At 37.0% G+C, this 27,224-nt stretch overlaps 3 protein-coding genes across 6 annotated transcripts in view; 1 reads left to right on the forward strand and 2 right to left on the reverse strand.

The window, feature by feature from the left end:
* The window catches only part of RPAP2 (RNA polymerase II associated protein 2), a 48,914-nt gene extending 47,596 nt beyond the window's left edge, over positions 1–1,318 (reverse strand). For all 3 annotated transcript variants that reach the window (XR_008438308.1, XR_008438307.1, XM_053984885.1), the window contains exons 1-2: positions 1,264–1,318; positions 371–416 (exon numbers count right to left, since the gene is read on the reverse strand). Coding sequence is in view for 1 of the 3 variants with exons in the window: in XM_053984885.1 (XP_053840860.1) it covers positions 371–416; positions 1,264–1,312 (95 nt within the window). In the remaining 2 variants the exon portion in view is untranslated. The remainder of the gene's footprint in view (positions 1–370; positions 417–1,263) is intronic.
* A 51-nt stretch (positions 1,319–1,369) lies between these two features.
* Positions 1,370–18,800, forward strand: GLMN (glomulin, FKBP associated protein). 2 transcript variants are annotated; one of them, XM_053984680.1, is made up of 20 exons: positions 1,370–1,437; positions 1,624–1,761; positions 2,991–3,114; positions 3,580–3,705; positions 4,379–4,498; positions 5,530–5,638; positions 6,850–7,096; positions 7,569–7,668; positions 8,648–8,835; positions 9,315–9,368; positions 10,172–10,202; positions 10,577–10,666; positions 11,216–11,257; positions 11,349–11,422; positions 11,734–11,818; positions 12,600–12,709; positions 13,856–13,919; positions 15,960–16,083; positions 17,431–17,513; positions 17,646–18,800. In XM_053984680.1, exons 3-20 carry the CDS (start codon positions 3,049–3,051, stop codon positions 17,751–17,753), a joined length of 1,821 nt encoding a protein of 606 aa, XP_053840655.1. In that variant the 5' UTR covers positions 1,370–1,437; positions 1,624–1,761; positions 2,991–3,048; the 3' UTR covers positions 17,754–18,800. The 2 variants fall into 2 exon arrangements, with proteins under 2 accessions (XP_053840655.1, XP_053840656.1); XM_053984681.1 differs by having other exon boundaries at positions 12,603–12,709.
* On the reverse strand, positions 18,198–26,420 carry C9H1orf146 (chromosome 9 C1orf146 homolog). The gene is made up of 5 exons (XM_053984682.1): positions 26,024–26,420; positions 23,693–23,786; positions 22,394–22,562; positions 19,368–19,446; positions 18,198–18,916 (listed from the first exon to the last, which is right to left on the reverse strand). The coding sequence occupies exons 1-5, from the start codon at positions 26,090–26,092 to the stop codon at positions 18,797–18,799; spliced, it is 531 nt and encodes a 176-aa protein (XP_053840657.1). The 5' UTR covers positions 26,093–26,420; the 3' UTR covers positions 18,198–18,796.
* Between the last annotated feature and the right edge of the window lie 804 nt (positions 26,421–27,224).

Consider the following 27,224-nt stretch of genomic DNA (forward strand, 5'->3'; position numbering starts at 1 on the left):
GTTACAAAGTAAAAGAAGGAATAAAATAAACAAATGCCTCCTCCTGAGTGTTTTTTTAATGTAAATAATTATAAATGACAGGTATGTAAAGAAGTTACGACAGCAAAAAGCAAGCATTACAGACTAAGGAAATACAATTTTGGATGTCAGATTACAAACTTTTGGTATATTACACAATGCTCAGATAAGAAATGCTATTAGAAGTTACACAGCATCACTCCAAACATGTCCTACATGATGCTGATGCTGGTGATTTACTGAAGTTAATCGTGGTACTCTGAGAAAGCAAAGCCTCTGCAGCACAGAGACTGCAATTTCAAAGTGAGGCAAAACAACACAAATATCACATATTATTCCTCAGAAATTATACCTTTGAGCAGCATCTTCATTTTTCTGAGCAGCTGAATGCTTGTTTCCTAAGAATCAAATATACATATAGAAATTAGCGTAGTGTACTTTCTTAACAGCAGAAGATGCTGGAATCTGAAAAATAAGAAAACCTCTAAACTGTAAGCACAACCAAGATAATTTCTTATTATTGCTTTTAATGGCTGTGATTTCAGTAAGCTGGTATTCAGCAACCAGACACAATTTAAAAAGTGTGAAAACAGACAGGCCCAACGCTTCTCATACTCTCATTCACCATGTTCTGTATACACAAAAAAAGGAATAAAATTCCGACAATAATTTTGTGCCAGCCACAGCCCCCGTGTCTCTTTACCCAGCCGGTAAAGCCCAGTTTTACCCCGGCACTGCCGTCCCCACAGTGGTTTTGCCCCGGGCCAGGTCCAACGCCGGCACCCTGACACAGAGCCGCTCTGGCCGCTCTCGGTGCCGCCCAGGACGGCGCCCTGACCCAGCTTCCGACACGGGTGTCCCGCGCAGCTGCTCCCGTCTGACAAGGGCAACAGGCACGGGAGATAGCGGGCTGTTACCCAGCAAGGACGCAGCGCTCTAGGCAGGGCTCAGCGCTCTGACCAGCTGCACGACCGCCGTCACAGCCCATCCCCGACGCTCAGAGCGGGCCGGGCCGGGCCGGCCCCTCACAGCCTGAGAGGACGGCGGGTCCCGGCCTCGCCTCGTCCGGCCCACCGCTCATTACGGCCCCGCACCCGGCCCGGCAGAGTCCCACAGAGCCGACCACGGCCGGCCCACCGCTCCCCTCGGCACGGCGGGTTGGGCGACTCCGCCGCTGTGCCGGTCTGGAGGCACAGGGAGAGCCCAAAGCGCCAGGCGGGCGGGAGCGCGGATCCGGGCACCCACCTGCGTGCCGCCGGCGAGACTTGCCCGTCCCGGCCGCCATCATCGCCATCAGCGCCGCTCCGCCCGCCGACCTCTCACCCGGGGCGGAGCCGCTGCCGTGGCGGAGCCGCTGCCGTGGCGGGGCCGGTAGAGGCGGCAGCGCGGAGCTGAGGGGTTCCTCTGGCAAGGGCTGAGGTGAGGAGGTGCCGTGCGGTGCCCTGCCCTGCCCTTGTGGCTTTTCATTCAGCCGTGTGTTACGGGCTGTAGCTGGCAGCCTTTTCGTCCCAACCTGGGTGTTGTACCGCCCAGAGAAGGGGCTGGGGTATCTGTTTATTAAGAGGGAGTTTGGTGAGTATTAATAGAACGTTTCACATGATTCAGATGCTGTTCACTTGCCGCTGAAACCTCCTAAAAGCTTCAGTTGGAAACCGGATTAAGTATTAAGGCCGGAGACCATCTGCGAGCTCAGCCAGTAAATCCCTGCAACACGGTGGGTGCTTGGGACGGCGTTTCAAGGCTGTAAGTACATTGTCAAGTTACTGAGGGCTGAAAATGCAACAGTACTACTGGTGTTCGAAAGTATGTTATATTGTTTTGGTGGGATTAGTAACATTCTGTTAAATGAAGAGCTTAAATAGTACAACGTATGGTAAGAAAGTATGTGGTAATGATCTGGTTAAAATGACAGGCTAGAAAGGGTAGGTTTCAGTGACATACAAATGTCAAAGTGGGCCGTGAAGAATAGGAAATGAGTTGTTTATTCTTTGAATAAAGAAGGTCACACACAGATGCCATTTAAGCTTTTGTGAGTTGTCGCCTTTTGTGAGCATCTAGATAGGTTCGTTATCTGCGTGTTGTCTCATGTAGGTGTGCTGGCATTTGGCCAGTGTCAACCCCACCACATTAGGTAAAACTGAGAAGAAAGGCTCGGGACATTGCATGGAGATGCCTCTGTTTCGATGAATAGTTACCTAATTAACCAGGTGTAGGGGTAATTGCCAGTCATAATGATCATATAACCAGGTTTAGGCCCATGGCATTACTTAAAACCATAAAGATTGTGACTGCTGCTATGATATATCACATGGGATAACTAGGATTGATTGTATTTGTAATTCATGGCCCTGGCTACATAAAACTTGGTACGTACTTGACATTACTCAAGTGTATAACTTTGTTGTTTTTAGCAAGAAAGTTTTAAATTTTAATACCTAGAGGTAAAAGGCACTGAACTAGTCCAACCTGGACACTAGAAAGAAATAAGTGAAACTGCATATGTAATCTTGACTGGACTGTTGATATAAACAGGCATGGTGTTTGGATCAGTGCCTTCACATTCCAGATAGTGGGTTCGTGTGTTCCAGTCAGGGCTGAGCAGAAGCTCCTCTGGTCAGAATAGTCACAGAAAATGTAGTGTGTCATGGGTGTGCCTGCTTGGCGTGCAGTGAGCCCAGACTTGTTCTGTGTTAGCTGCAGTTTTCCATGTATGTGCCTGCAGTAGTCACTGAAACCTTCACACTTCTTCAGATGACCCAGATAGTACTTGAAAAATTGTTTCCCTGTACATAGAATGCAGATTGTTTCCTGTCTGTAATACTGTTTCCTGCAAATATGGGGAGTAGAATAATATAGCATACACTTAGTAAAAATTAGTTTTCCCTTATTTTCTAATTATGTAGTTTTAATATTTGTCTAGATAGTTCTTATTCCTCCATTAACTTTTTTTTGATAATGTGATTATTTTTCAGCCTCTGTTTTCAATTCGTGTGATATAATACTGCCCTCTTTAATTTATAATAAATTTTCATGCCAGAAGAACACAGTCAAACTATAATGGCAGTTGATGAACTTCTAGCCATAATACAAAGATGCGTAAGTAGTTTTCTTTCCTTAGAAGTAACAAGTGTCAGTAGTGTGAGTTTCTTTTCATATATTAGAATTAAAGCCAAAATTACCTCAAAAAACAATTCAGCTGTTAGTAGAACTCTTCATGGGGCAGCTAAGTTGAGCCTCCATGTTTCAATGACTTCTCTGTGGTGCTTATCCCAAGATGCTTGATTATTTCTGCTTCTTGGAGAAGAAAGTGTTCTTGTACGTAGGAACAAAAGCTGGCAGTTGTAGAAAACACATCTTCCAAACAGAAGGCTGTAGTCTAGACTTAGTGCTGTTGAAATACTGCCTTGTCTTCTGTAGTAACTTGGTAGCTTTTTTAATATGTGAAAAATGTATAAAAGTAACAATGATATTATATCTAATTTTGAAATGAAAGCATGGATTTTCTTATTTCTTAATTGACTTTGATAAGTATGAAGTTAAACATTCATATTTTCTTTCTAGCAAATTCTGGAAGAAGCTGATTTCAAAGGAGAAGATTTTAATCTGTTTCAGGTAGCAGGTCAGAAATGTTTGGAAGATGGATATGCAGCTCAATTATTAGAAGTAATTCAAAATGAGAAAAACAAGGTGAGTTTAGGTTTGCACTACATATTAGTGTTTATTAACATCATTAAATATAAAACTGCTTATTAAGAGGGGAAAGCTGAGGGGTGCTTAGTTGCTCTTGGGGGTCAGCCTACCATAAATGGATATAATAATACTGGCCAACTGTAGGAGCCAACTAGGCTGATGCTAATTTGAAATACTAATGTCTGTGGGCATTAGGGATGCTGGGACAATATACCAAATTGAGCAGAGATAAATAGGAAATTCAGAAAGAAAGGGAAGGGTAGAATATTTTAGCAGTGGGATTCACAATCTGGTTTTGAATTTTGTGAGTTTGGAGTAACAACTGAAAGTTTAAATCCCGTCATGAATAATTTTTTCAAGTGTTCTTTCAGCACAATTCCTCTGCTCAGTCCCATTTTAAATGTATTGTCACGGATGTTTAGAAGTATATATTGACACATCAATAATTAGAAGAAAACTATGCAAAACATGCAGCTGTGTTTATAGGTACGGGGAGAGAATACAGTGTATGTCAAATTATGGTAGCAGTTGCTAAATATTCAGTGACAGTGACAGTAAGGGTTACAACCAGGACATTGATCTGTTGTTGCTTTTGGTCTTTATATATACAATCTTTCTGGGTTTAGAAGACATCCAGTTTTGGTTTATTCTCTGAATATCTGGTTTTTAGGTTATCATCAAGAATATGGGTTGGAATCTGATTTCTCCTCTTGTTAGATGTATTTTTATGTACAAACAAGAAGATGATAAGCGAGAACACTGCCTGAGGATACTAGATCAGTTGGCACAGGTATGGTTTTGGAATACATGATCATGATACAACACTGTTAGGGAAGTTCTGCATAAAAAGGGGTGCTAGATCATGAATCCATGAAGCTAGTACACCAAAGGCCAGTTACACAAACATGTTTATACAATTTGATTCTGACAATATTTGCATAATGAATCTACATCACTTCTTGGGTAAGCTGCTCTTAGTTTAACATTCCCTCGCCTCAGTTTAAAGGTACAGAGAATTCTGAATTCATGTTGTGTGTTCAGTGGGTAGGGCTCTTTGTTTGGAAGTGGTAGGCTCAGCCTCCAAGGTGTGTTTTTCACATGAAAATGAGCTAAATTGATCTAAAGGACACAATTTCACCTGAGTTAGCTAGCTTGAGTAAAATTTACAGTATGTTGCTGAATGTGTTTTGTAGTATCCAATTCAAGGTCTGTGTGTTCATGTTCTCTCTTTAGTTGTTTCAAAACCATTCTGCAAGACCTTGCCATTTTCCACTTATCTCTGTCTGAATAGTATTTATTGTTCTTTTTTCTGTGATCCACTCGGAAAAGTCTTTCCCTTAAATCATTCACCCTTCCTCAACATAAGAATCATTACCTCATGATTCTGATGGAGTAGGAGCAGAAAAATGTTTTAACCTGTAAAAACTCATTCTCTTTCATTTATGCACTTCAAAACCAACCTGCAAGCTTTGTAGCTTGAGTTAAATTCACACTCAAATTCTACTTCTCTCTTTGCTCCTAAGGATCACTTTGCAGAGGTACTGTGAGGTTTTTACAGCCCATTAAAATCAGGTTTAATGTCAGTTTTTACTGTTACATGTTTTCAGGTCATATGAAAGAATACACACAGCTCTACGCTATGCTCTAAAGTAGTTGTTAATTGTAGGCATGTACTTACTGTTTCATATTTGTTTTCTTAAATCTTATCTTGGATGTACAGATCTTCTGTTTTGACACTCAGGAACTTCTGTATTGCATGTGATTTATTTTTTTGATTATGACCATGATTATTTAAAAATATGCATTGCTCCTCTTTTACAGCTCTGCAATCCAAAGGAACTTTTTTTGGGTTTACTTGAGCAGATTGAGCAGACCTCTGGAGAGCAAGTGTGTCAAACTGTCATGTTACTGCTTCAGCCTTTGCAGACAGGTGGGATTCAGTTTATCATGTGATTTCTGAATTAAATTATTCTCTCATTTATTTATCAGTTTATTTTAGCCTTTGCTGGAATGGTTTCAGAATAAATCCGTCCTGACAAGCATTCCAGTCTATTATATTCTGCCAAATAACACAAGGTATAAATTGCATGCTTATATTGGCCTGTAAGAAAAACATTTTCGATGGAACTAATAGCAGCAGTTGAAAAAGCAATATTCATCTATTTTTCATCATTTACAAGAATGTGGTCCTATGACAGTTTTTAGTGGTGTAAAGCATTCCTACTGTCGTTGCAGAAATAGGAAATCACATGGATTTGTGAAATTTTTCATTATTTGACTTTTAAAACACGCAATTCTATGTTTTTATAGTATAAAAATGACATTTTGATTGAAACATGTTGAAATACTTTACTGGTGAGGGGAGAGTGTTATTCTGGTTTACATATGAAAATTCAAAATGTTGGGTGTGGCCACTCTCTTAAGTGGGTAACAAGCAGTAGTTTCTGCTTTGTTATATGAGATGAAATTAAGTATTGTATATCAAGTTGAAGTCTGATTGTAGCAGTCTCCAGGATATGTTATTGTATTATGTTAAAATTTAACAGGATAAATACGTGTTTTTTTGGATAGCCAATCTGCAATTAGTCTGCACTGAGTCCAGTTAAAGTGGAGAGCCTCTGGTGCTGCTTCCTCAGTCTGGGAGAGTGTCTGTTATTTTTGCCATGGAGTAAAAACCAGAGTCAGTTCTCAGCAGAAAAAACTGGGCTATTGTCTCTGGTTTTGCCAAGCACAAAAGGAGTCAAGTAATAAATGCATTTTCTGGGTCAGATATGTATCATTCCACTTGGGCCACTTCTAGAAAACAGATTTTTTTTTTTTTTTTTTTTTTAAGTCCTTATCCTGGTGCTGTGGAGAAAGGAAGAACATTGAAATGCAGGACAGATTTAATATTTGTTATTTACAAATATTTGTTATTTGCAAATACATGTTAACTACAGTATATTAAACTAGGTGATGATGTTTAGACTTGATGGATTTGCTCATGTGATTTCAGGTCTCAGTCCCTCTCCTTCCCTGAAAACAAAATGTTTCCTTACCTAGTCACATTGTTTTTCTTCATGTTTTCCTCTACTAAGTAAATAACTTAATGTCTCAAAATGTTCTCTCTGCTTTTCCCCTTTTTTGTTTTCTTTCCCCCAGTGCTTTTGAAACTTCAGAACAAGAAGGCCTATTCAGTGGGTTTGTCATTGGCCATGATTATGAATCAGCTCACTCCCTTACCTGTACCTTACACAAAACAACAAATACAAGAAGATAGGCTTGGTCTCTGTCAGTGTTGCAATGCAGTGGTGGACTTTGCGAAACCTTTTGTGAATGAAGTTGTTAAAAATATGGAAAAGTCATCAGAATACAATGACATGGAGCTGAAAGAAGAATTAATAAAATTGTGAGCATTTTATGTCTGTGCTATATATTCCTGTAACTTAACAAAGTGAATAGTAGGCATTTATTATATAGGTAGCAAATAAATAATCTTTTAGTGTTTTTTAATGCTGCCAACATGTATCTAACTAATGTGGTATTTTGACAAAGAATCCCTAAATAGATCTTAATATATTTATGTTTTCTGTTTAGTAGAGGGAAATGGTAAAGAACTATTAGTTGCTGCATTGTGAAGCTGAGTTGGTATTCCTCTGTTCATCATATTTCCAACAGTGAAAATAATCATAGTCTGGAGGTGAAGTCTAAGAAATGCTTCTACAGGAGATGTTGGGGTTTTATTTTTTTTATTCTCCTTGGAATACCTTGAATAGCAGTAGCTGATATGAATATAGGCATTATTCTTGGTCATCAGTGACACTATTGTAATCTGTATTTATGACTGTATTGGTGATTTATTCCACCCCTTTCTTTTTCAGCTGTATGAAAAGCCTGAAATACCCATTATTGACAGCTCAGCTTGAACAACTTGAGGGCATTGAAGAACATCCTTTTCGACATTTTGCAGCTGAAATTATAGTGAGTGCAGTGGAAATGAATTACAGTGTGTGCAGAACCAGTGGTCTAGTTCACAATTGCCTCTAACTTGTTCTAGTGCTCATTTTGGTTTCTGTATTGGCTAGTGGGGTGACTTAATAAGCTATGTAAGATATATCCTATTGGGCACAGTCTGAAACCATGTTTTTAATGCTAATTATGAATTACCTTTTCTTCTCTTTGTCAATATTCTGTTTATGGCTTTAAGTAGTGAGAGCTGAAGCTAAGGTCAGTAAGTCATGCTTGGACTGTATGACATCTTGCATAATCCTACTTTTCCAAAATGTGCCATCCTGGATGTTGGGTTTGGACAACTCCAGAACAGTGAGCTGACCTTGATCTCCCCATTTCTCTGTAATATGTACAAGAGGAGTTACACTATGTCCTCAGCCACATGAAGGTTGTGGGGGGGTAACCACTGTAGTATTTCTGATGTACAAATGTCAGGTGTTCCCTGTGTTGTGTATAATGGGAAAGAAAGGCCATACAAAGCAAATCTAACTTGAAATCAAGGCTTGCCTTTAGCAGCTAAATGTTGTGTTCCATATTGATTGGTGAGAAAAAAACCAAAATACTGAGTATTCTGTGATCTGAAAAACACAGAGATTTGGTAACATAATGTTTTCATGAATCTATTGTTACTCATTGGGGATAAGGAAGATGAACTAGGAGTGACTGGTTGTCATTCTCTCTTTTGCTAACTTTTGTGTGCTTGACTTTGCTAACTTAGTAACATTTTTCTAACACTAGTTATTTTTCCTCCAGGATTTTTTGTGTGTTTGTGCATATATCATAAATACCACATATGTATATTAATTTATATATTACAAACATAACATTTATATTAATTTATATGCATGCTGTACAAGAGAATGTACGTAAATACAGTTAGAGCTTTAAAACTGAATTGGCATACAGTTATTTTAGAGGCAACTATAGGAAATCTGTTTTTATTTTTTAGGACATTTTGTGGAATATAGGAGAATTGATTCCATTAGTGTTTGTACGTCATAAAGGCAAAAGTCCACACTGGGAGAATCAGGAGTTTGCAGACATAGAGCGAAAGAATTCTGCTGATTCTTTGGCGTGTCTGTCATATCTGATGTTTGTTCAGCATTTTGGTGTTGAATGCTTTCCAGTGGTTTTTAGGTAAGAACCATTCTTTCTTGCTTATTGTAAGTCTGTACTTTGAAGATTCTTTCTGAGTGGAAGAGAACTTTATTTGTGAATAGTTATGAATGAAAACTGTATTTCAGTAGTATTAATTTTATGTCAGTATTTATGCATTTATATTTTATGTAACTTATGTTATATAAAGAACATACTCCTGCAGATTAGTCTAGTGTAGTTTAATTTCAGATGAGCTATCCTTTAAAAGAAACTACTGTGATTAGTCACATGCTGAAAATTAATGTGTATTAATTGTTCATTTACAGATCTATAGATAGTTTCCCTATAAGAGTTCTTAACAGTGATTTGACTTAAATTTTTTTTATCTATTTAAAAATCAATAATTTTAGAATGAGATTTTAAATTTTTAAAATAATACTAATCCTGTCAAATATATTAATTATGTGCAAATGTATATGGCTTATACAGTTTAATGCAGCTGGATTCTTCCCTTCTAGTCCTTCATACCTTCTGCTGTGCAATATGACACATATTGAAGTGCTGCTGAAAAGGTAGGGTTTGTGGAATTTTCAGGTCTAGATAGTGAGTGTGATCTCTTACAGTAATTCAAAAAACAAATTTGAAATGTAGATAAGTTCAGAGGAGGTTTATAAACTTGAGCATTAAAATGGCAAGTTTCACTACAAGATGGCTTCTCTTACTAAGAAGCAGAAGTTGTCAAAACACTTATGTATTGTTTTCATCTTGTATTGTGATAACATTTTTAGAAACTTTATTCTGAAAATGTAAAATTAGTAGTTTAAACACATGCAGAATAATTACAGTGTATACTTATTTGCCCTTCTATAAGAATTATTACCAAAGGCAACTATTGTGAAAATACTTATTTGAATGCATTCTGACATGATATGCAAAATGATTAAAGGTCAGGCTTTCTAAAGGAAACCAAACTTTACTAATACGTTGTGATTATTTCACCTTCCATAAGCAGCAGTGTTACCAAATAGCCTCTAGCACTGCTATGGAAGGCAAGTTTCCTATTCTGCCTGCTTACCATTTCTTTTTCTTTGGTACTCAATGTCTCAGTACCTGTGGGAGATGGCACTGCTTTTGAGCACGTCTAAATACTGAGGGGAAAAAAGTAATTTTTGACTGTGAAGAGATGAGTCTAATGTTCAATTTCTCATCAGCAAGTTTGTTCTAAAAACCTTTGGGAAGAGTAATAAAGATTCTATATTTAAAAATGGAATGAAAATTATTGAGGGACAAGTTCTTGTTGACCTCTGTTCTACTATTTCTTCTGAAATATCAACTGTCTTTTTAATTCACAACTTAAATCTGATTTTTTTTCTAGAACAGAAGAATCTGTATTATCTAAAGGACTAGTAAGTTGTTTTTTAAAATTAAATTTTCGATGTTAGAATTTTTATTTTTTCAGTGTACGGACTGGTAAGATTTTTGTTTCTCCTTCTTAGAGAGGTATAACTGATAGTTCAGATAATAGTTCCAGAAATATTTTGAGGCTTAATTAAGTATTCTTCAGTCTTACAAATAACTGTATCTATTGAACTTTACAGTCCTGCATAAATGTTTAAATTACAGCTATCACTTATAAATGTAGCTGCTTGGAATTTGCAATATCCGAATGAGTATTTATGAGTGAAGGCTGTTTTTTAGCCATGAAATGTTAAGCTGATAGATTCATGTCCTGTATATGTGTATACTGTTGACATCTTCCTTTTCTTTTCCACACCTGCAGGATCTGTTTGAGAGCTGTTTATTGAGAATGGAAGATAACAGCCTTCTCCATCACTATCTAGAACTCAGAGACTTTATTAATGTACCTCAGGTAATAAGAAACAGGGTACAGGAGTCTTCAAAATTTGATTAGAAATAATACCTAGCTGTCTTCTAGGTGTTTGAGAAGAGGGTGTCTTACTGGACCTTTATACAGCTGTGCTGTTAAATTGAAACCCTCAGTGTCTTGCTATACAGAACTGTCTTTTCTACCTGCTGCAGCATGAAGTTTCAGTGACAATTAAAATACACCCAGTGTATGTGCAGGTCACTGAAGCAGGTGGGCACAGATCTTAGTTGAAAGGTGGTGCTTGCTTGTTTTTGTCTCCTCCTTGCCAATCTTCTGCTTGGCTACATTCTTACCTGGAAGCAGCAGCACAAGAATTTAGTGTTCTTGCAGATCAGCCCTGGGATTTGCACCACTGAAGCAAGCATGAATTTCTCTGATGAGAATCTTCTATTCCCTGGACATTCCCAAGTGTGCTGTGGGTTTTTTTTGTTTGGTTTGTTTTTTTAAAGTCTTGAGTAGATTTTAGTCAGTGTGATGTAATGTAATAATCTGTATTTAATTATAAATTGCATTTCCTTTCTCTGACTGCAGGATTTGGTGAAGATTATGACTCTGTGTCCCATGGAGCATATGGTATGTCAAGTGGCCTACAGAATCAGTTGGATTCTGAATGCTGAATTAATTCTTTTAGAATTGATCTGATAAACATATCTGTTTTCTTTAGAGAAAGAAGAGTTTAAATATTTTGCAGTTGTTAATAGACAAGTTTGATACAGAGGGAAAATACACATTATTCAGGTATGCATCCAAGTTACTGTAGATTGTGTAATATCAGCCCTAGTGCAGCTTAATTGCATCCATACATTGATCTCTGACAGAATTTCCATCTGATAAGCCACATTAATTTTACTATGTTAATGTTTTGATAAATAATGACTTTCAATTGCCTCATATAAAATTAGCTGTCTTATGTAAGTCAGTGTTTAAAGTTTACATAGTCCTACTGTTCTTCTGTGGTAAAACTCCCACTTAGTGAATGGTATCTAACTTTTGAGCTAACTCTATGGGCAGCTTTAAAGAGATTATATCTTTGTTTTGTTTGTTTGAAGGTGTTTACTGAAGACAAGCAACCATGCTGGTGTGGAAGGATACATTATTAAAAATATAAAAGATCAGATTCACTTAGCATTAACGGTGAGGCTGTTACCAATACAAACCAAGTTGTCTTCCCAAAATTCTATCAGTATGATACTGAAAAAATGTCTACAACTTAAACTTTGAGTGATACATTAAAAAAATCCACTTTGAAAAGATACATAAGATTATAAAATTTTATTAAAAACATTAGTTTGGCCTTTTCTGTCTCTGCATATTTAGGTTATTATTTTACAGTTGTATTTTTAATTGCACTATCTTATTGTATTTTTCTAAGAAGTTATTACATTTTCTGTGCTTGAAAATACATTTCTTTCCTAAAGTGGAACTGCTCAGTATATTGTTTTATCCCCACAGTTCCTCATTTATAAAATATAATTCAAATATTACAGTTCAGATAGAATTATTAATTTTTTCTTTGCTTTTATGATGACAGCATTTTATTACGAGTGCTTTGCAAATGATAAATCCATCAGGAAGGGCTGGGCAGGATCAAAGCCATTTTAATCTCATATTTTATGATAATTATACCAGAAAGTTGGGAAAATTAATTAAAACTAAATGATTCACTTTTTACTATGCAGCTTCAGATTTCTCTTACTACATTTCTTCCATTTCTTTCCTGGCTGTCAAAAAGACAAAAAAATTTAAAATATGAAGAGGCTGGTTTGTGTACTTCACTCACAGGTCAATATTAGAAAACATTTCTTACAGTGTTTGATATTTTTTTTTTAACTTTTCTGTTTTATGCAAGTTATTGTTACAGTATTTAAGACCTAAATTTTGCACTCAGCTGAACTTTTTGTATTTTTTTTTTTAGAAGGAGTATGACAACATTTGGTTTACAGGACATCATCTGATCTCCCTTCTAGATTTAGTACTTTCACTTCCAGAAGGTGCTGAGACTGATCTTCTGCAAAATTCAGACAGGTGAGTTGTAATCACAGTTAAAAGCTTTTCTTCTTCCTTCATTATTAAAAAAGACTTTTAAACTACCTTATTACAATGATGTATGCTGTCATGTAATTAATGAGGTGACAATATCAACGTATTTTAAGGTTTTGGAACTAGAAATGGAAATGGTCACTCATTTTAACCAGCTCTGCATAGAAGAATGTCACAATGCCATTACATTAATTTTTAACAATAAAAAAAGATGCCCTCCTTCATTCCCCAGGGATGTAAGACTTCAGATGTGAAATGACATAACTAATGGGTAAAGCATTATTTCCTCAGGAATGTATGGTTTGTCAGCTATCTGCAGAAGCAGTTGAAGGAATAAAAGCAATGTGGTGTGGGTCTAATGTGATACAGGAGAATAATAATTAGATGCAACCTGCAGTGCAAGGCATCTTTGAGGCAGTTTCATAGATTGCTACTGGGAATCCAGTATCTCATGAGTAGGATTACAGATCTACCTGAATAGTAAATAATTGCTGTTTTAATTTAATAATAATTTAAAAATAAAAAAATAACTGAAATGTGTCTGAAAAATATCTTGTGTATATAGGGTAGGTCTTCCTATATGATAAGTAATATGATGATGCTTGGGCTTGTAAATCAGTGGGGAGGTAATGTCCAGATGGACACATACCTGCTTAAAAAAAGCCCAGAAGTATGATGGTTAACTGTACTTGGTATCTGGAAAAAACAGTAAATAATCTCTGCTCAAAAGTACGTTAAAACAAAAGCAAAAAAAAAAAAACTATTTTAAAAAGTACACTCAAAGTAAAAATTCAGTACCGTAATAAAGAAAATTGTCATACTAATTTCAAATCAACTTTGGATCACCAGTGATACCTATTAGAAATTCTGTGACAAGGTTCTGTCTCTTGAGGGGACTCTGCCTCACAATCACCAGCCTTCTGCAATCTGATGACAGTTTCAGTTTTGCTTGCAAAGTGTGAACTGTTGTATGGACATCACTACACACTGGTGCTCTAGGTGGAGCTGTACTGCTCAACAGATGGGTGGTGGCTTTTTGTACACATGGATACTCCATACTAGCATGTCTGGCTAATGGACAATTAAAATTATGATCCTGTTAATAAGTATCTGTATGTTTTTAATTCACAGGATTATGGCATCACTGAATCTGCTGAGATACTTAGTCATTAAGGATTGTGAAAGTGACAATCAAGTACGTACTATTTGATTTGAAAATGATTGATTAGCTGAGAGGTTGATTGACATGAACACTGTTATCCTTAATTCAAAAAAACATGGGTTTTGCATTTTTCTTTGCAATGGTTCCCCAGAAGTGATGCTTTTATTAAGACATTAGGAAATATGTGATATGTTCCTTTGTTTTGATGAAATTGTTTGCATATATACTGTTCCTACAAACAAACTAATCCTTTTACTCTGCCTGTTGAACTGTGATCTATCTCCATAACAATTAGAGTATGTCACCACAAAATGACATACCCAACAAGTATTCCCACATGAAAAAATTGTTATTTTTGCTTATTTATTTGCTGGTACCCCTCAAACAATCAACTGGATATCTTTATAGCAATAATAATATAATAATATAATTTTCTAGTTTCTAAAATACAGAAAAAAAATCTGATCTACTTTTAGACTAACTTGAGATCTAGGAATAAATTTTATAAGTGCCCAATAATGTTACTAATCTAATTAGAGTTACAGTAAAATAACTAGTACTGATTGCTGAAACCATCATGAAAATGAAAAGCAAAAATAGCTTTCAGTGGGTGCATTTCTAATTTACTCTTTATGTAATTAGTTAATAGTGGTAGACTGTATCTGTTTGTCATGTTTAAGGGGTGACTGCTATTTAAGTACTCATAATGGTCTCCTCAGTTACATATAAATACATAGCTTTGTAAGAAAAGTAAGAATTCCTCTTTTATTATTAATAAAAAACTACACGTAGTAGCTCTCAGCTGCTGTAGTGCTGCCTAGTACCTGACAAAAAGAATGTCCATGTAGTTTGAGGAAAAAATAGCATCACATCTTCTGAAGATTCTCCCTTAAATTTAGCCTCTGTCAGTTCTTCTTGACTTCTTCCCTGTCTCTCTTCATACAGTGCAAGTGAGGCAGAAAGAAAATGCCTCCTTCCATGTCAGTTCAGATATTTTGATTGCTGTGTAGCAAGCATTTTCATTAATCAAGTTTAAAAATAAATATTTTTCTAGAAAGTTCATTTTTTAAGCCACGTTCTGGTGGAAGTAATTACTGTTCTTATTTGAACTGTTAACTGTGTCATCTAGTATTAAAATTTGGTGAAATTTTCCACAATCCACAGTGGATTCACTGTATTTAAAATTGAAAATTCTTATTTTTATTGTCCTTATTCTGCCCTTTGAGGATACTGCCTGAAGAAAGGAGTTGTATAAATGGCTCCTATATCCAAAGACACAAAGGCTGCTTTGTATTTGTTTCTTTCTACAGCAGCTTGTAGCAAACCCAAGCTTATTTTCGCCTCTGTAAGCCTGAACAGCCTTGGTTTTGAGCATCTTTTCCTTGCACCTCCTGCTTCCTGAATGCCATTATTGTAAACTTCTTTTTCTGCCCATGTCAAACTGGGGAGAATTTTGTTGTCACTGTGGCTACTGTGCTGAAAGAAGGGAGAGTAGCATATCCAGTAACATTCCTACAATGCTTTTAAAATGCAATCTAGACAATTGGGAAGCATGCTATTTATCACAACTTTCATTTGGCATTGCAATACAGTGTTATTCAGGAATGTTAATTTAAATATTTGTTCTCTTTTACTGCTGAATTATCTGAGAGGAGCCTACAACTGCCATTAACTTGCTGTAGAGATTCTAGCCTGAGAAAGGGCCTTGAACCTTCCCTCCAACACATCAAGATTCTTTTAGCTTTGCTTAGAAGAACAAGCTGAAAATGTGCATTTCCATTGCTGTAGTTACCAGCTACACACTATGTCCTCCCTCCCTCTTCATCCTTTTTTTTTTTTTTGACTGCTTCATTGGCCAATCAACAAATAATGTAGGCAAGAAGAAGAGGAGCTGAAGTATCCATTACAATGCTGTTCATTCTTAAATGCATGACTCTGAATTTTTTTTTTCTCTTTTCCTCCCACCACAGAAGTGGATATTGCAAAGACTAGTCAAGAAATTGTGCTCAAAAGCTTAGTATTGCAATGCTTCATTGAAACTGCTTTGTAACCTTCTCTGTTCTGTTTGACTAGACTGGTGTATGGACCACGCTTGGCAAGATAGAGCAGAATTTCTTAAAACCGCTGCGTGTAGGACTCAATATGTCAAAAGCACATTATGAAGCAGAAATTAAGAATAAGAAAGAAAACAGAAAAGGTCAGTTTTCGTTGGTTTTTTGTTCTTAGATTTGTTCATATCTAGAAACTTTGGTAATCCCTTGGAAATGAGGAACTGGTGAATGCTGCATAGATCAGGTTTTATTTAACTGTTGCCACTATTCCAAATTTCAAATAGTAATTCGGTAGTTGCTATATTAAAAATTTTCATAATTGGTCAGAAAAATCTGAACTTATCTGTCATCACATTTGTAAATCTTATTGAAAACTGATAGTCACATGAAGACCTTCAGAACTTGTTCTGCATTTATACTTTTGATTTTAATATTACAGAGGAGAAACTAAGTTTCTCTGAATACATAACCCTTAGTTTTCATACCAGGTGTGGGAGGGTTAACAAGAGAAAAAAATAAATCACAGAGCTCTCTAAAGCCTGAAGCATTACATTCATTTTTTAAAATACATTATATTTTTTTAATCTGACACACAGAATCAGATTCTGCTCTGGGTTAAGCAGACACATTGCACGGGGCACAAGAGCTGTAGCTGCTTTAGGCAATCTCTCTGTGTGTCAGATCCTTTGTTCCTTGTGGTCTCCAGTATAATTAAGATAGCCCAAGGAATTTGTGTCTGCTACTAAAAATGTCAATACAGCTTTTTGCTCCTAGTCTTATCCTCTTCTTTTGCAAACTATGTACTTATGAGGCAAAGAAGGGGGCTTTTTTTCTCAAGACAACCTGTGGATATCTCTCTAAAGGGAATCCTTCAAAATTAATCAGGAAGCTTTTTCTTAAATCCCTCTTACAGTTCTCTAGCCTTTGACAAAGTATTAAGAAATTTGAGTTTCGGAAAGAACATCTAACTTGTAACAGTAAATGGTTTAGCCTTCTTCCCTTGTGTTTAATCTTTGTAAGCATTACATTGAATTTTAAATATGTGGTCTGAATGTAAGACGTTTTTCCCCTTATTTTTCAGACCTGTCCTTGTAGTTTAGCCTGCTGCAAGTAATCTCTCTGAAACAGAGAAGCCTGCAGCCTTTTCTTAATAAAATAAGTATTTAATGTCTGGATTCATTAAGCTAAATAACCTCCTTCTATCTCCTTGGATGTGGAAATACTAAAAACGTATCAAAACTGGGCCAGATAGCATGTGAGCTCTATAAAATTAGTTCCAGTTGCAGATCTTGCCTGTTTAGTAATGTAGGCATTTGTGTTATATAAAGATATCATCCAACTCTGTCTTCCTCTTAAGGTTCAGCACCCTCTGTCATGTGTTTTGTCAATCCCTAGATTTCTGTTCTTAACAATTACTGTCATGAAATGCTAATATTTTAAATATTCTTTTAATTCTAAGGGTCATGTTGGTTTCTTCATGTTTTTTTCTACAGAGGCACAAAGTTCTAACACAGTTTGCTCTCTAACTGTTAGTGGGGAAAAGATGCCTGCCATGACTACTGGAATGCAGCTTCAAGTGAGTTTGCACTTCCCTTCAGTCACTCAGAAGTACTGACATTTTTTTTCCCAATGTTGAGACAGAAGTAAATGTAAAATGGGTAAAAAAAAATCTAATAAAAAAACCACTCATCTTTCCTTGTCATTTCAGGTTTTACACTCAGCTCTCTTCACATTTGACTTAATAGAAAGTGTTCTAGCTCGGGTAGAAGAACTCATTGAAGTGAAAACAAAAGCTGTAATGGATGAAAATAGTTAAGGCAGCTGAAGTGTTTGAATTAACATACTCCTGACAAGATCATTTGGACTATGAGACTTCAGCTGCAAAGGAGGCTACGGCCCTTTAAAGAAGAGCAATTTAGAGTGGCCTCCAGAAGATCTGCAAATGCTGCACTTCATAAGTCTTGTTGCTGTTCTTTTTTATTTACTTTTGCTCTTGTTGCATGTGATTTGCAGATATACTCTGTTTACTCCTCTTCAGAATTTGATGCTTTTTCTTAAGCTTAGAAACTAAAAAAAAAACGAGGTGTGGTCTTCTCTGTGGCAAGGAGGTATGGTTAGGCATTTATTTTTTTTAATTTTCAGAATTTGTTGGGTAATAGCTGCTGACTGGTTTTGTGAATTACAAAGATTTTTATCAAGTGATTGAAGAACCATTAATTAAAAAGCCCCGTTTAAGCAAAAGATATTTTTATTAGCACATTTTAATGTTGACAAACAAGCTTCTGTATTTGCAGACAGGACTGTAAGGTACAGATAGATAACACTACAGAATATCCTATCTATAGATAACAAAAACATTGTGGCAAAGGAAACCAGGTTTGAAGAAAAACACATCAACTTTGAGCCAAGTAAGATGTTAGAACTTAGTAACGTAACAGATAACACTTATGTTTAAAAAACAGAAGTGTAAGGTTGCATACATACAGCTGCTGTTTTTAGGGATACCTGGATTTTTGAATTGTTTTGATCATCCTTATCTTTAATCATACAGCTTTCCTTAAGATATAGTCAATTTTTTGGGAAATTATTAATAAACAGATGAGCCTCTAAGGTTAGAACCAAGTTAAAAATAAGGATGATTTTCCTATAGTACAGCTAAACCATTTTTTTCCCCTTCCTAGAAAGCACATTTGGTATCAAGTATGCTATTTTTCACTGTATAGCTATTTAATACGAATTTTCATGCCAAATGCATATGTTGTATTTAGTCTTTTGAAATGTAACTATATTTTTAAGAACATTCTATATTTTGTTTAAAATGTAGGCACTCTATTTATGAATAAAAAACCAAATATTAAGTTAATTACAGTGCCATTGGTACTCCTGAAGCATCTTCCAAACTGGACTTTTTTCTATTATTTGGGCTTTTGTCATGTCTATTTTGCAACGAGTATCATCTGCTTGTGGCTTGGAAGTTACCTTAGAGAAAAGAAAAATAACATTACTAGAACAGTGACTTTCAGGTAATAGAATATTCAACATTTAATTTTTCCAATAGTAGAAATACAAAATTATTTAGCAGTGAAGTTTGAATCGTGTGTTCTCAAGGAGGTGTTCAGGAATGCTGTACACAGAGGTGATAGTATTTCAACAGGAGTTAACAGTAAGTGAAGACATCCTAACTTAACAATGGTAAATAGGAGCCAAACAAGCTCTTAGATATCTAATTTCTTTTCTCAGATGCTATTAAGAGCTATTAAGTTACCTTTAACAGTAGTTTAAAGACTCAGCTAATGCATCAGAGCACCAATCCTACCTTAGTGTATTAATGGAGTGTGGTCAGTATAACCTCAGAAGTTCCATTAAGAAAAAACAAGTAGTTTTCTTGAGTAATACACTAATGTTTTTAAGTGTATGCAACTGGACTTACCTTAGCCATAGTTAGCATTAATTTAACAGTTTCAGCAGGATTATGAACTGGTATTACACGTAAATTGCTGCCCAGGAATCTGCATGTCAAAATAAATAAGGTTATTTCTAGGATATGTATTTAATTTGTTATGCCATAAAACTCAAACAGCATTCCCTCATGAACTAAACAGCTTTTTAGTGTGCAGTTTTACTTACAGGGAAGGCTGCTTTTATTCTGAAAGGCAAGTGCAGCATTCATGCTGTTTGTAAAGCCATCTGTCCCATTTCTGTATCACTTATTTAGGTGGGATTTGGAAGGGCTCATTTCTTTATCTAGGTCTCTTCAACAATCAATCAGCACTTCTTAAGCATGTGTACATTCAGAGAGAGCTAAACCCTCTTCTGTGATATTGCTGAAGACTCTTCTCAGTGGCAGCAAAAAATATTTGGGTTGTTTTTATAGCTGTGGAAGAACTCAGCAAAGTATCTAAAAACACTGCTAAAAATACTTCAGAATTTGAACAAAATCTTTGTAGTGCACTATAAATAAAACAATTAATATGCATTCATTCTTGAGAAGGGGATCTAAAGATTTAAAATAGTAGCATGAGTTGTTGTTCAGTGAAATTGTGGAGGAGAGACATCAAAGCTTAGGCAAGCACAGAGCCTCTCCCTAAGAACTGCACTTTAAGTGTGTTGTAACAATGACGTTACCTTTGCTGCTTTCTGTCATAGAGCTAAAACAGGAGAAGGACTTCACAACAAAGAATGAGGAATTTTAAATAACCAAAATGAATTTAAATAAGGCAGATGAAGTGCCCAGCTGCTCAGTTGCATAGTCCCCTGTGACCTCCCCTTGTGCCTGCCACCTGTTCTTCCCTGCAATCTGTCTGATGACTTGGAGTCATTCACATTAAGACCTCCTGCTGGTAAGGTATCTCATCTGAACTTGTCTGCCCTTGCTTCTAATTAGCAAAAATAAATGTTACAGGAACTGTCCTTCTCTAAGCATAGGTACTCAGGTCCCTGGTGAGTTCTGCTAAAATGTGATGTAGGAACAAGGGTTGGATTTACATTTTGAGATCAGGGAAATAAATTGATGCAATTTTGCTCATACTAGAATGGGCTAAACAAAGCATGAATTAACTAAGTGCAACAAAGAAACAATTATATGTATTTACCTAGATCCATGAAAATCTATAAACAGTTTTGCTTCCAATAACAGCAGGTCTAAATTTAGTGTTGTATGGACAGAATACTGATCATTTGAAAACGTCTGGCCCTTCCTCCAAGGTATTTAAAACTTAGCATACAGATGTACTAAGGTTATTTTTGGAATGCTTATTTAAGCTGTGATGATAAACACTACTTTTCTCCTACTTCCTCCATGCTATACACAGTTCTACATAAAGTGTTCATGTTGTTAACAAGAATCCTGTAATTTTCTTGTTAATAAAAAATAACCCTTCCCCAACTGCAGCAAAACCATAGATAAGCAGAAAGAAGCAGTAACAGAAGACAACCTGACAATACTAAGGGGCTTTGTTTTTTAACAAATCCAGCAGGTGGCTTGTAGTTTCAAAGAACATGGCACAAGTTTCAACCCCACCAGGACAAGCTCAGTCAGTGATTTACAAACAGTAGCAGAACTTCAAGCTACCAGGTAGGAAAAAAAGCACATGCATTTAAATATATAAATATATTTATATATATAATTGTCCCTTGTCAACATCAATTTGATATTGCTTGCAATGAAAAAAAAAAATTTAATAAAATTACTGCTTGCCAAATGGAATACAGTTCTAAACCATCACATTTTAGTGATTAGCATGTGCACAAAACACATTGTTCATAACCACAAAGTAGATTGAGAATTAGCATTGCCATCACCTGAATAACATGGTCTTGCTGAATGGTGGCTGAACTTTTAAAACCTCTCATGAAAATTTACAACATTTTCACAAACAGGTAATAGATTTCTTACATTTCATCTCATACACTCTTTATTCACCAGCATTTGGCAGTATGCCCAGGATTTAATGGAACTGGTCCTGGTTACTTAAGGAGGTAGAGATCAAAGACTTCATTACAATAGCTGCTTTTTGAGGCCAAGAGTGACAATCAACTGCACTTAAGGCTACTGTACGTACAAGAAAATAGTTCTGACTACAAGCATGGACATGGAGCATAGTCTGATCACTGCTGTCAGCTGGTATGTACTAAAATACTCACATTTTCAAACTTCATTAGAAGTCAGAGATAAAAGTTTTAAACAAACCAGTTTTAATATAGTTTTATACTTTTGGTGTAAAATAACATTGATTATTTAATCGTTCTAGCACAGTGTAACAGACGGTCTTCCAAGTAAACATTTTAAAAGCTGGTAAAAAATCTGTACTTTACAATAAAGCTTTTTCTCATGACATAAACTTACCTGCTCTGGAAAATGACCATGAAAATATGATTATAGAGCGAAGAAAATTGTCTAATTTTTCAATTCGAGAGAAAAATTTAAAAATAATTATATTACATAGCCCTAAACTGTTTGAAAGGAATCTTATTTGCTATGTTTTGAGGAACATCCTCTTTTGTTACCTGTGATATGTCAGATTGATTCAGTTGGTATTATTTTTATTTGCTATTAATAAATACTTTAAATAATTTTTTACAGTCCATTAGTAAAATAAAATTTGTGTATTCTTGATATAATTCACAAAGGGTAAGATTGGAAAGAACCATAGTGTGTCAACTCCAACCTCCCTGTTTTAGCAGGGTCATCCCAGAGCACACTGCACAGGATTGCATCCAGATGGTTCTGGAATATCTCCAGTGAGAGAGACTCCACACCCTCTGGGCAATCTGTTGCAGTGCTCTCACCCTCAGAGTAAAGAACTTCTTCCTCGTGTTCAGGTGGAACTTCCTGTGCATCAGTTTCTGTCCATTGCCTCTTGTCCTGTTTATTCCTAAAATAATATTTCCAAATCCAAGACTGCTATTTCATTTGTTCCTAGCAATATAAAGTTCAGTTTGATGTTGAAATCATACCTTCTCTGAATCCTGAACATGACACTCCATTCTTCTGGTCCATGAAGAGCAGCTGACAAAACCAAAAAGCTGTTCCGATGGATGTTTATGAACTTCTGAATTCTTTTGGAAAACTCTTCTTCCCCTGTCCTAAGAAAGTCTTGAGTGTCTGACAGCATAAATGCAATGCCTGTTGAGGAAATTGCTGTCAGTGTACAGGTCATGGCAGTAAGAGGATTAAGTTCTCACCACAAACCGGGAAGCACAATTCTTAAAGCAACCATTAGTTTGAAACACAATGAATGAATGAATGAATTTCCACATCTCTGACAGGGAGATTTGGCCAGTGATGACTAATAGCTTTAAGATAAAACTACAAATATCTCAGGTTATTTTTCTACCATAACATCAAAAAACCACCAGCTATTCCATCTTCTCAAAGTAGATACATCTGAATGCCTTTGAGAGCACATGCTTCAGGAACAAGTAACTGCTATAATGGAATGAATTTGAGGCAAATGCAAAGGCTGACTGAAAAGCTCAGGAAGGCCTGTTTCTAAATTAAAGAAACAATTGTAAAATTTTAAAAGTTAGCTAAACTGTCTACCATGAAAAATGAATTTACAGCTCTGTCAGCTTAAGTTATTCTGAAAGGGAAAGTAAAGAAGGCTGAGTTTAGGAGGGTTAACACCTGAGCATACAAAAGTCTATCTCAATCTATCTCAAACTATCACATGTGCTAGTCCTTAAAGTTCAGGAAAATGGAAGTATCTCATCTACATGTCTAGAACATCATCTGTTCTAAAAAGGGAAAACAACTATTTCATGTTTACAGTTGAAGTGATTTCCTAATCAAATCCACTCAAGCCTTTCCTCGCCTCCTCTGCTACCACCAGCTGTGCAAATTCAACTTGGAAGTTGAAAGCCAAAGGTGTTGGTTCACTCTTACATTTACAGCCATGTATACTAAAGATCTTGATGGCAGCTTACATGTTAGTGGCATTTAGCATGTTTGCTCAGTTATAACACAAATTTACTGAGCAGTTCAGCTGATGATCACCAAATCTCATGTAGATGTTCTATATGTCCCAAAAAAAAAAAAAAAATACAATGAAAGTGTTTAAAGTGTTTAATCCCCAACATTATCTATTTCATCCTCTGATTTACATATAATCATAGCACAGCTCCTTCTACTACTGCACGACATCCCAACAAGGTAGATTTTATTCAGTTTAGTGTAGCCCACAATTCAATGACTGGCCTGACTCAGTACTTCTTTGAATTTTATGATTTAAAAGCATAAACGTTAAAGTACTGTACCAGAAAGAGGAAAAATCACAGATCCAGTTTCCACTGATTCTGAATATCGAACTCGGTGTTGCTGCCTCTGCAGAACTGTAGAAATGTCATGATCCTAAATAAATTTTAAAAGGTTATTTTGAAAAGTTTTCAGCCAACAAGTTTGAAATATTCTTAAAGCATCTGCTGCACCACTGTAGATAGACCTTTGGCACTGTTGTTCAAAAAAGTATTTTTCATTCCACTTAAAATTAAAAAAAGTACTAAAATGTTAAACCTGATCAATTTTATAGTATTTGATTGGAAGTTACAAACACTGAATAACAATTATGTATGTGTATGTTCAGTTTGCCTTAGGAAACTCTTGCATAATGCATAAAGAAGGTCAAACATTTTACATTCTTTTGGTAAGATGTGCTAAAAGAGGATTTGCAGAAGTGAGGATCATATAGTGTGTTTCTATGACTCTGGTTAATTAGGCTGCATTATTTTCACAGATGTCAGCATCTCAGCTGGAAAATCATTCAGAAATTCTGTATGGGACATGATTTTCTTTAAAGCTTTTTGACAGAATGCAATCCACACAGGAAAACTAGAACATTGCACTATGCAGCATAATCATCTACAGAATGGAATGTGTTTGGATGTATTTTTTAGCCTGCAAAAAGCACTTCTGCAGTATGTTCCACAGAAGCTGCACAAACACACATATATTAAAGGTTAAATCACTGAGACTTTTTAGCTAATAACATGTTCTTTAACCTACCCATTCAAAACACAGCTAGCCTGCTTACATAGGGAAGTGCCATGATTTAGTGGAAGAGTAAATCTGGATTGCAAGTGAACCTTGAAGGAGACATTAACCAGAAATGTCAGGCTTTCAATTGGTCTGGAAAGGGTACACTCAGTGGCAACTGCTTGTAAGGTTTAGCTACATTTTGCAAAAAAAATCTCAGCTTCAAAGCCACTGCTGAATTATTTAGTGTACAAATGTAAATAACATCTATTTGAAAATAATAGCTCATAACCAAAACTGGTACAGAAAAGCTGTATGTACAGAGTTTGTGATAATTGGGAGTGTGGCTGGGCCGAGCCTCATCCCTAATGGACTGCAGCTGTGAGAAGCAGGTGAGCAGCACTGACAGCAATGAGCCAGGGAGTGCCCAGGGGCACTGAGCAACCACCAAAGGGAACAGAGGGCGCACAGGGGCAGTGCATGAACATGAGGCTATAAAAGGTTGGGACAAAGAACAAGAAGGGCAGAGCTTGTAGCCTTCTGAAGTGATGTAACTCTGTGTGGGCAGACAGCTGAAGCCTTCTGATGTGGTGTTACTCTGTTTGGGTGAATGCTTAAAGGTTTCTGAAATGGTATGATGATACTCTGTGTATTGTGGCTGTCTCAACTGTGGCATGTGCTGTGACAAAATGCCATCTTGGATTTGTATTTGGTTACCTCCATCGCTTTGCTTATGAGGAGGCCTTATTAAGAGCAGTAGTTTTGAGTAGAGCTGGAGGTAGGAGTGAGTTATACTGGTATAGCTGATGAAATTCACTGCCATCCATTACCTCCCACCATATTATGGCACAAACATGCACAGTTTACAGGCTGTAAATTCTAAAATGAGCAGGCAACTTAGTATAGGCTTTAAACTGAGGCAATTCAGGAATTATTTCAACATGGTTCACCTATTTACACAGTGGAGATGGGGTGATAACCTTGTCAGCCAAGCTAGCATAAGACATCCTTGCTTGTGAATCAAAGCTCTCTTGCCTCTAAATTCTCGCCAGCTGGCATGAAATTGGCCTCAGCTGCAGAAGCTAATTACCTGCTCCTTGACATACCCTTTCACTTTACTTGGGAACAGAGTCAAGGCTTCTGATGTTAACAGATAAAAATATATATTAATAACTGTAGTACTGAGTATTTTAAACTGAATTATGTACTTACAGAGTAATTGTCTACCCCCATGTTGATACTGTATAGGAAAAATCAAAGTATTTAGGGAGAAATTAAGAAAATTCAGCCCCATTTCTGATGGAATTAATTTTAGAGCGAACTGAAAGAGGCATCAGTGCAGTACAAAAATGATGAGTCAGGAGAATATCCTAAAGCAGTGTAACATAGCAGGTGGCAAGAATACCAAATAGATATGGAAGTAGCTAGGAGAAAATACAGTTGGACACAAAAATAACCAGTATTCTAATAGAAGGAGCTTCAGACTAATATCTGGTTTATCCTGAAAAAGCTGTATTAATTGACATTGAATAAAATATTTCCATATACAGAATATAGGAAATTCTTTCAGCCGTTCCTAGTGAGTCAGATGCTGGCCTTGACAAGGGGTATCCTACCTGCAGAGCTGTGCTCGTAATGACCGTCGTTTTCCACCTTGTCTGCTCCTGCCCACAACTTTCTGCCATTTTTTTTTTTCAGTGGTTTAATAGCTCTGCAGTGAGGTGTCACTTCTGAAAGGACTGGGAAAAGAGAGACGACAAATACTCCCGCCAGTTAACGAGGTGAGATGTTTGAAGCTGATTAAAAACCAGCGGAGCGCCGGTAGGAGCGAGGGGAGGCCTGGAGGTTCCCCTCAGCCTTTGGGCCAGCTGCTGCCGACGCCAGCCTCAGCCGGGCCCTTCCCGCCTTGAACGCCGTCCTGGTGCGGCAAAGCGGGAGCCGGGCGGCAAAGCCGGAGCCGGGCGGCAAAGCCGGAGCCGGGCGGCAAAGCGGGAGCCGGGCGGCAAAGCGGGAGCCGGGCGGCAAAGCGGGAGCCGGGCGGCAAAGCGGGAGCCGGGCGGCAAAGCCGGAGCCGGGCGGCAAAGCGGGAGCCGGGCGGTAAAGCGGGAGCCGGGCGGCGGGCACGGAGCGGGGCACGGAGCGGGGCCCGGCCCCCGCCCTCAGCAGGAGCCGCGCGGCGCCGGAACCCGCGGCTCGACGGAATGATCGTAATGGGCGAGTTCTGCAGCTGCTTGTGGGCAAGAACAGGCCGCGTTATTGTCTATATGTGAAAAATGCATATTTTATGATTGGCTTTACGCAATAGTTACAATGAATATTATATGTGTAATGTTGGAAAGTTATGCTGTATTAATTCTCTCAAGTAGTGTGTTGAATGTATTTTTAGGTTATAACACAATGTTAAAATAGAAACTATACTATGTAAGATACTTTTTAACTATCTCAAGAAATAATCAAGGAATTCTTCGCACAAGGACAACAATTACAGAAACCCCTAAATTTTCCAGAGGAGAGGAATTTATGGCTTTCCTTATCAACAGAAACGAACTTCTTCAAGCCTGACTGAGACTCAAAGGCGCCTGGGAATTAACAGAAACTTTTTGACAAGTACCAGACGAAGTTCTTGTTTTAGATAAAATATATGCATAATCATAAAGTGTTTTGTATATGCAACAGGCTGTTGCTTTTAAGGTGATTCCTTTGTTCACAAGGCATGCTTGTCGTGGCTTAAGTGCCCGAGAGCATCCGGACGTCCGTAAATCTTTGCTTTTTATTGTCTTGTAATTGTCCTAACTCTAAATTTTTATTACTCTAATT

This window comes from Vidua macroura, chromosome 9 (genome assembly GCF_024509145.1).
Source record: "Vidua macroura isolate BioBank_ID:100142 chromosome 9, ASM2450914v1, whole genome shotgun sequence".
NCBI lineage: Eukaryota > Metazoa > Chordata > Aves > Passeriformes > Viduidae > Vidua > Vidua macroura.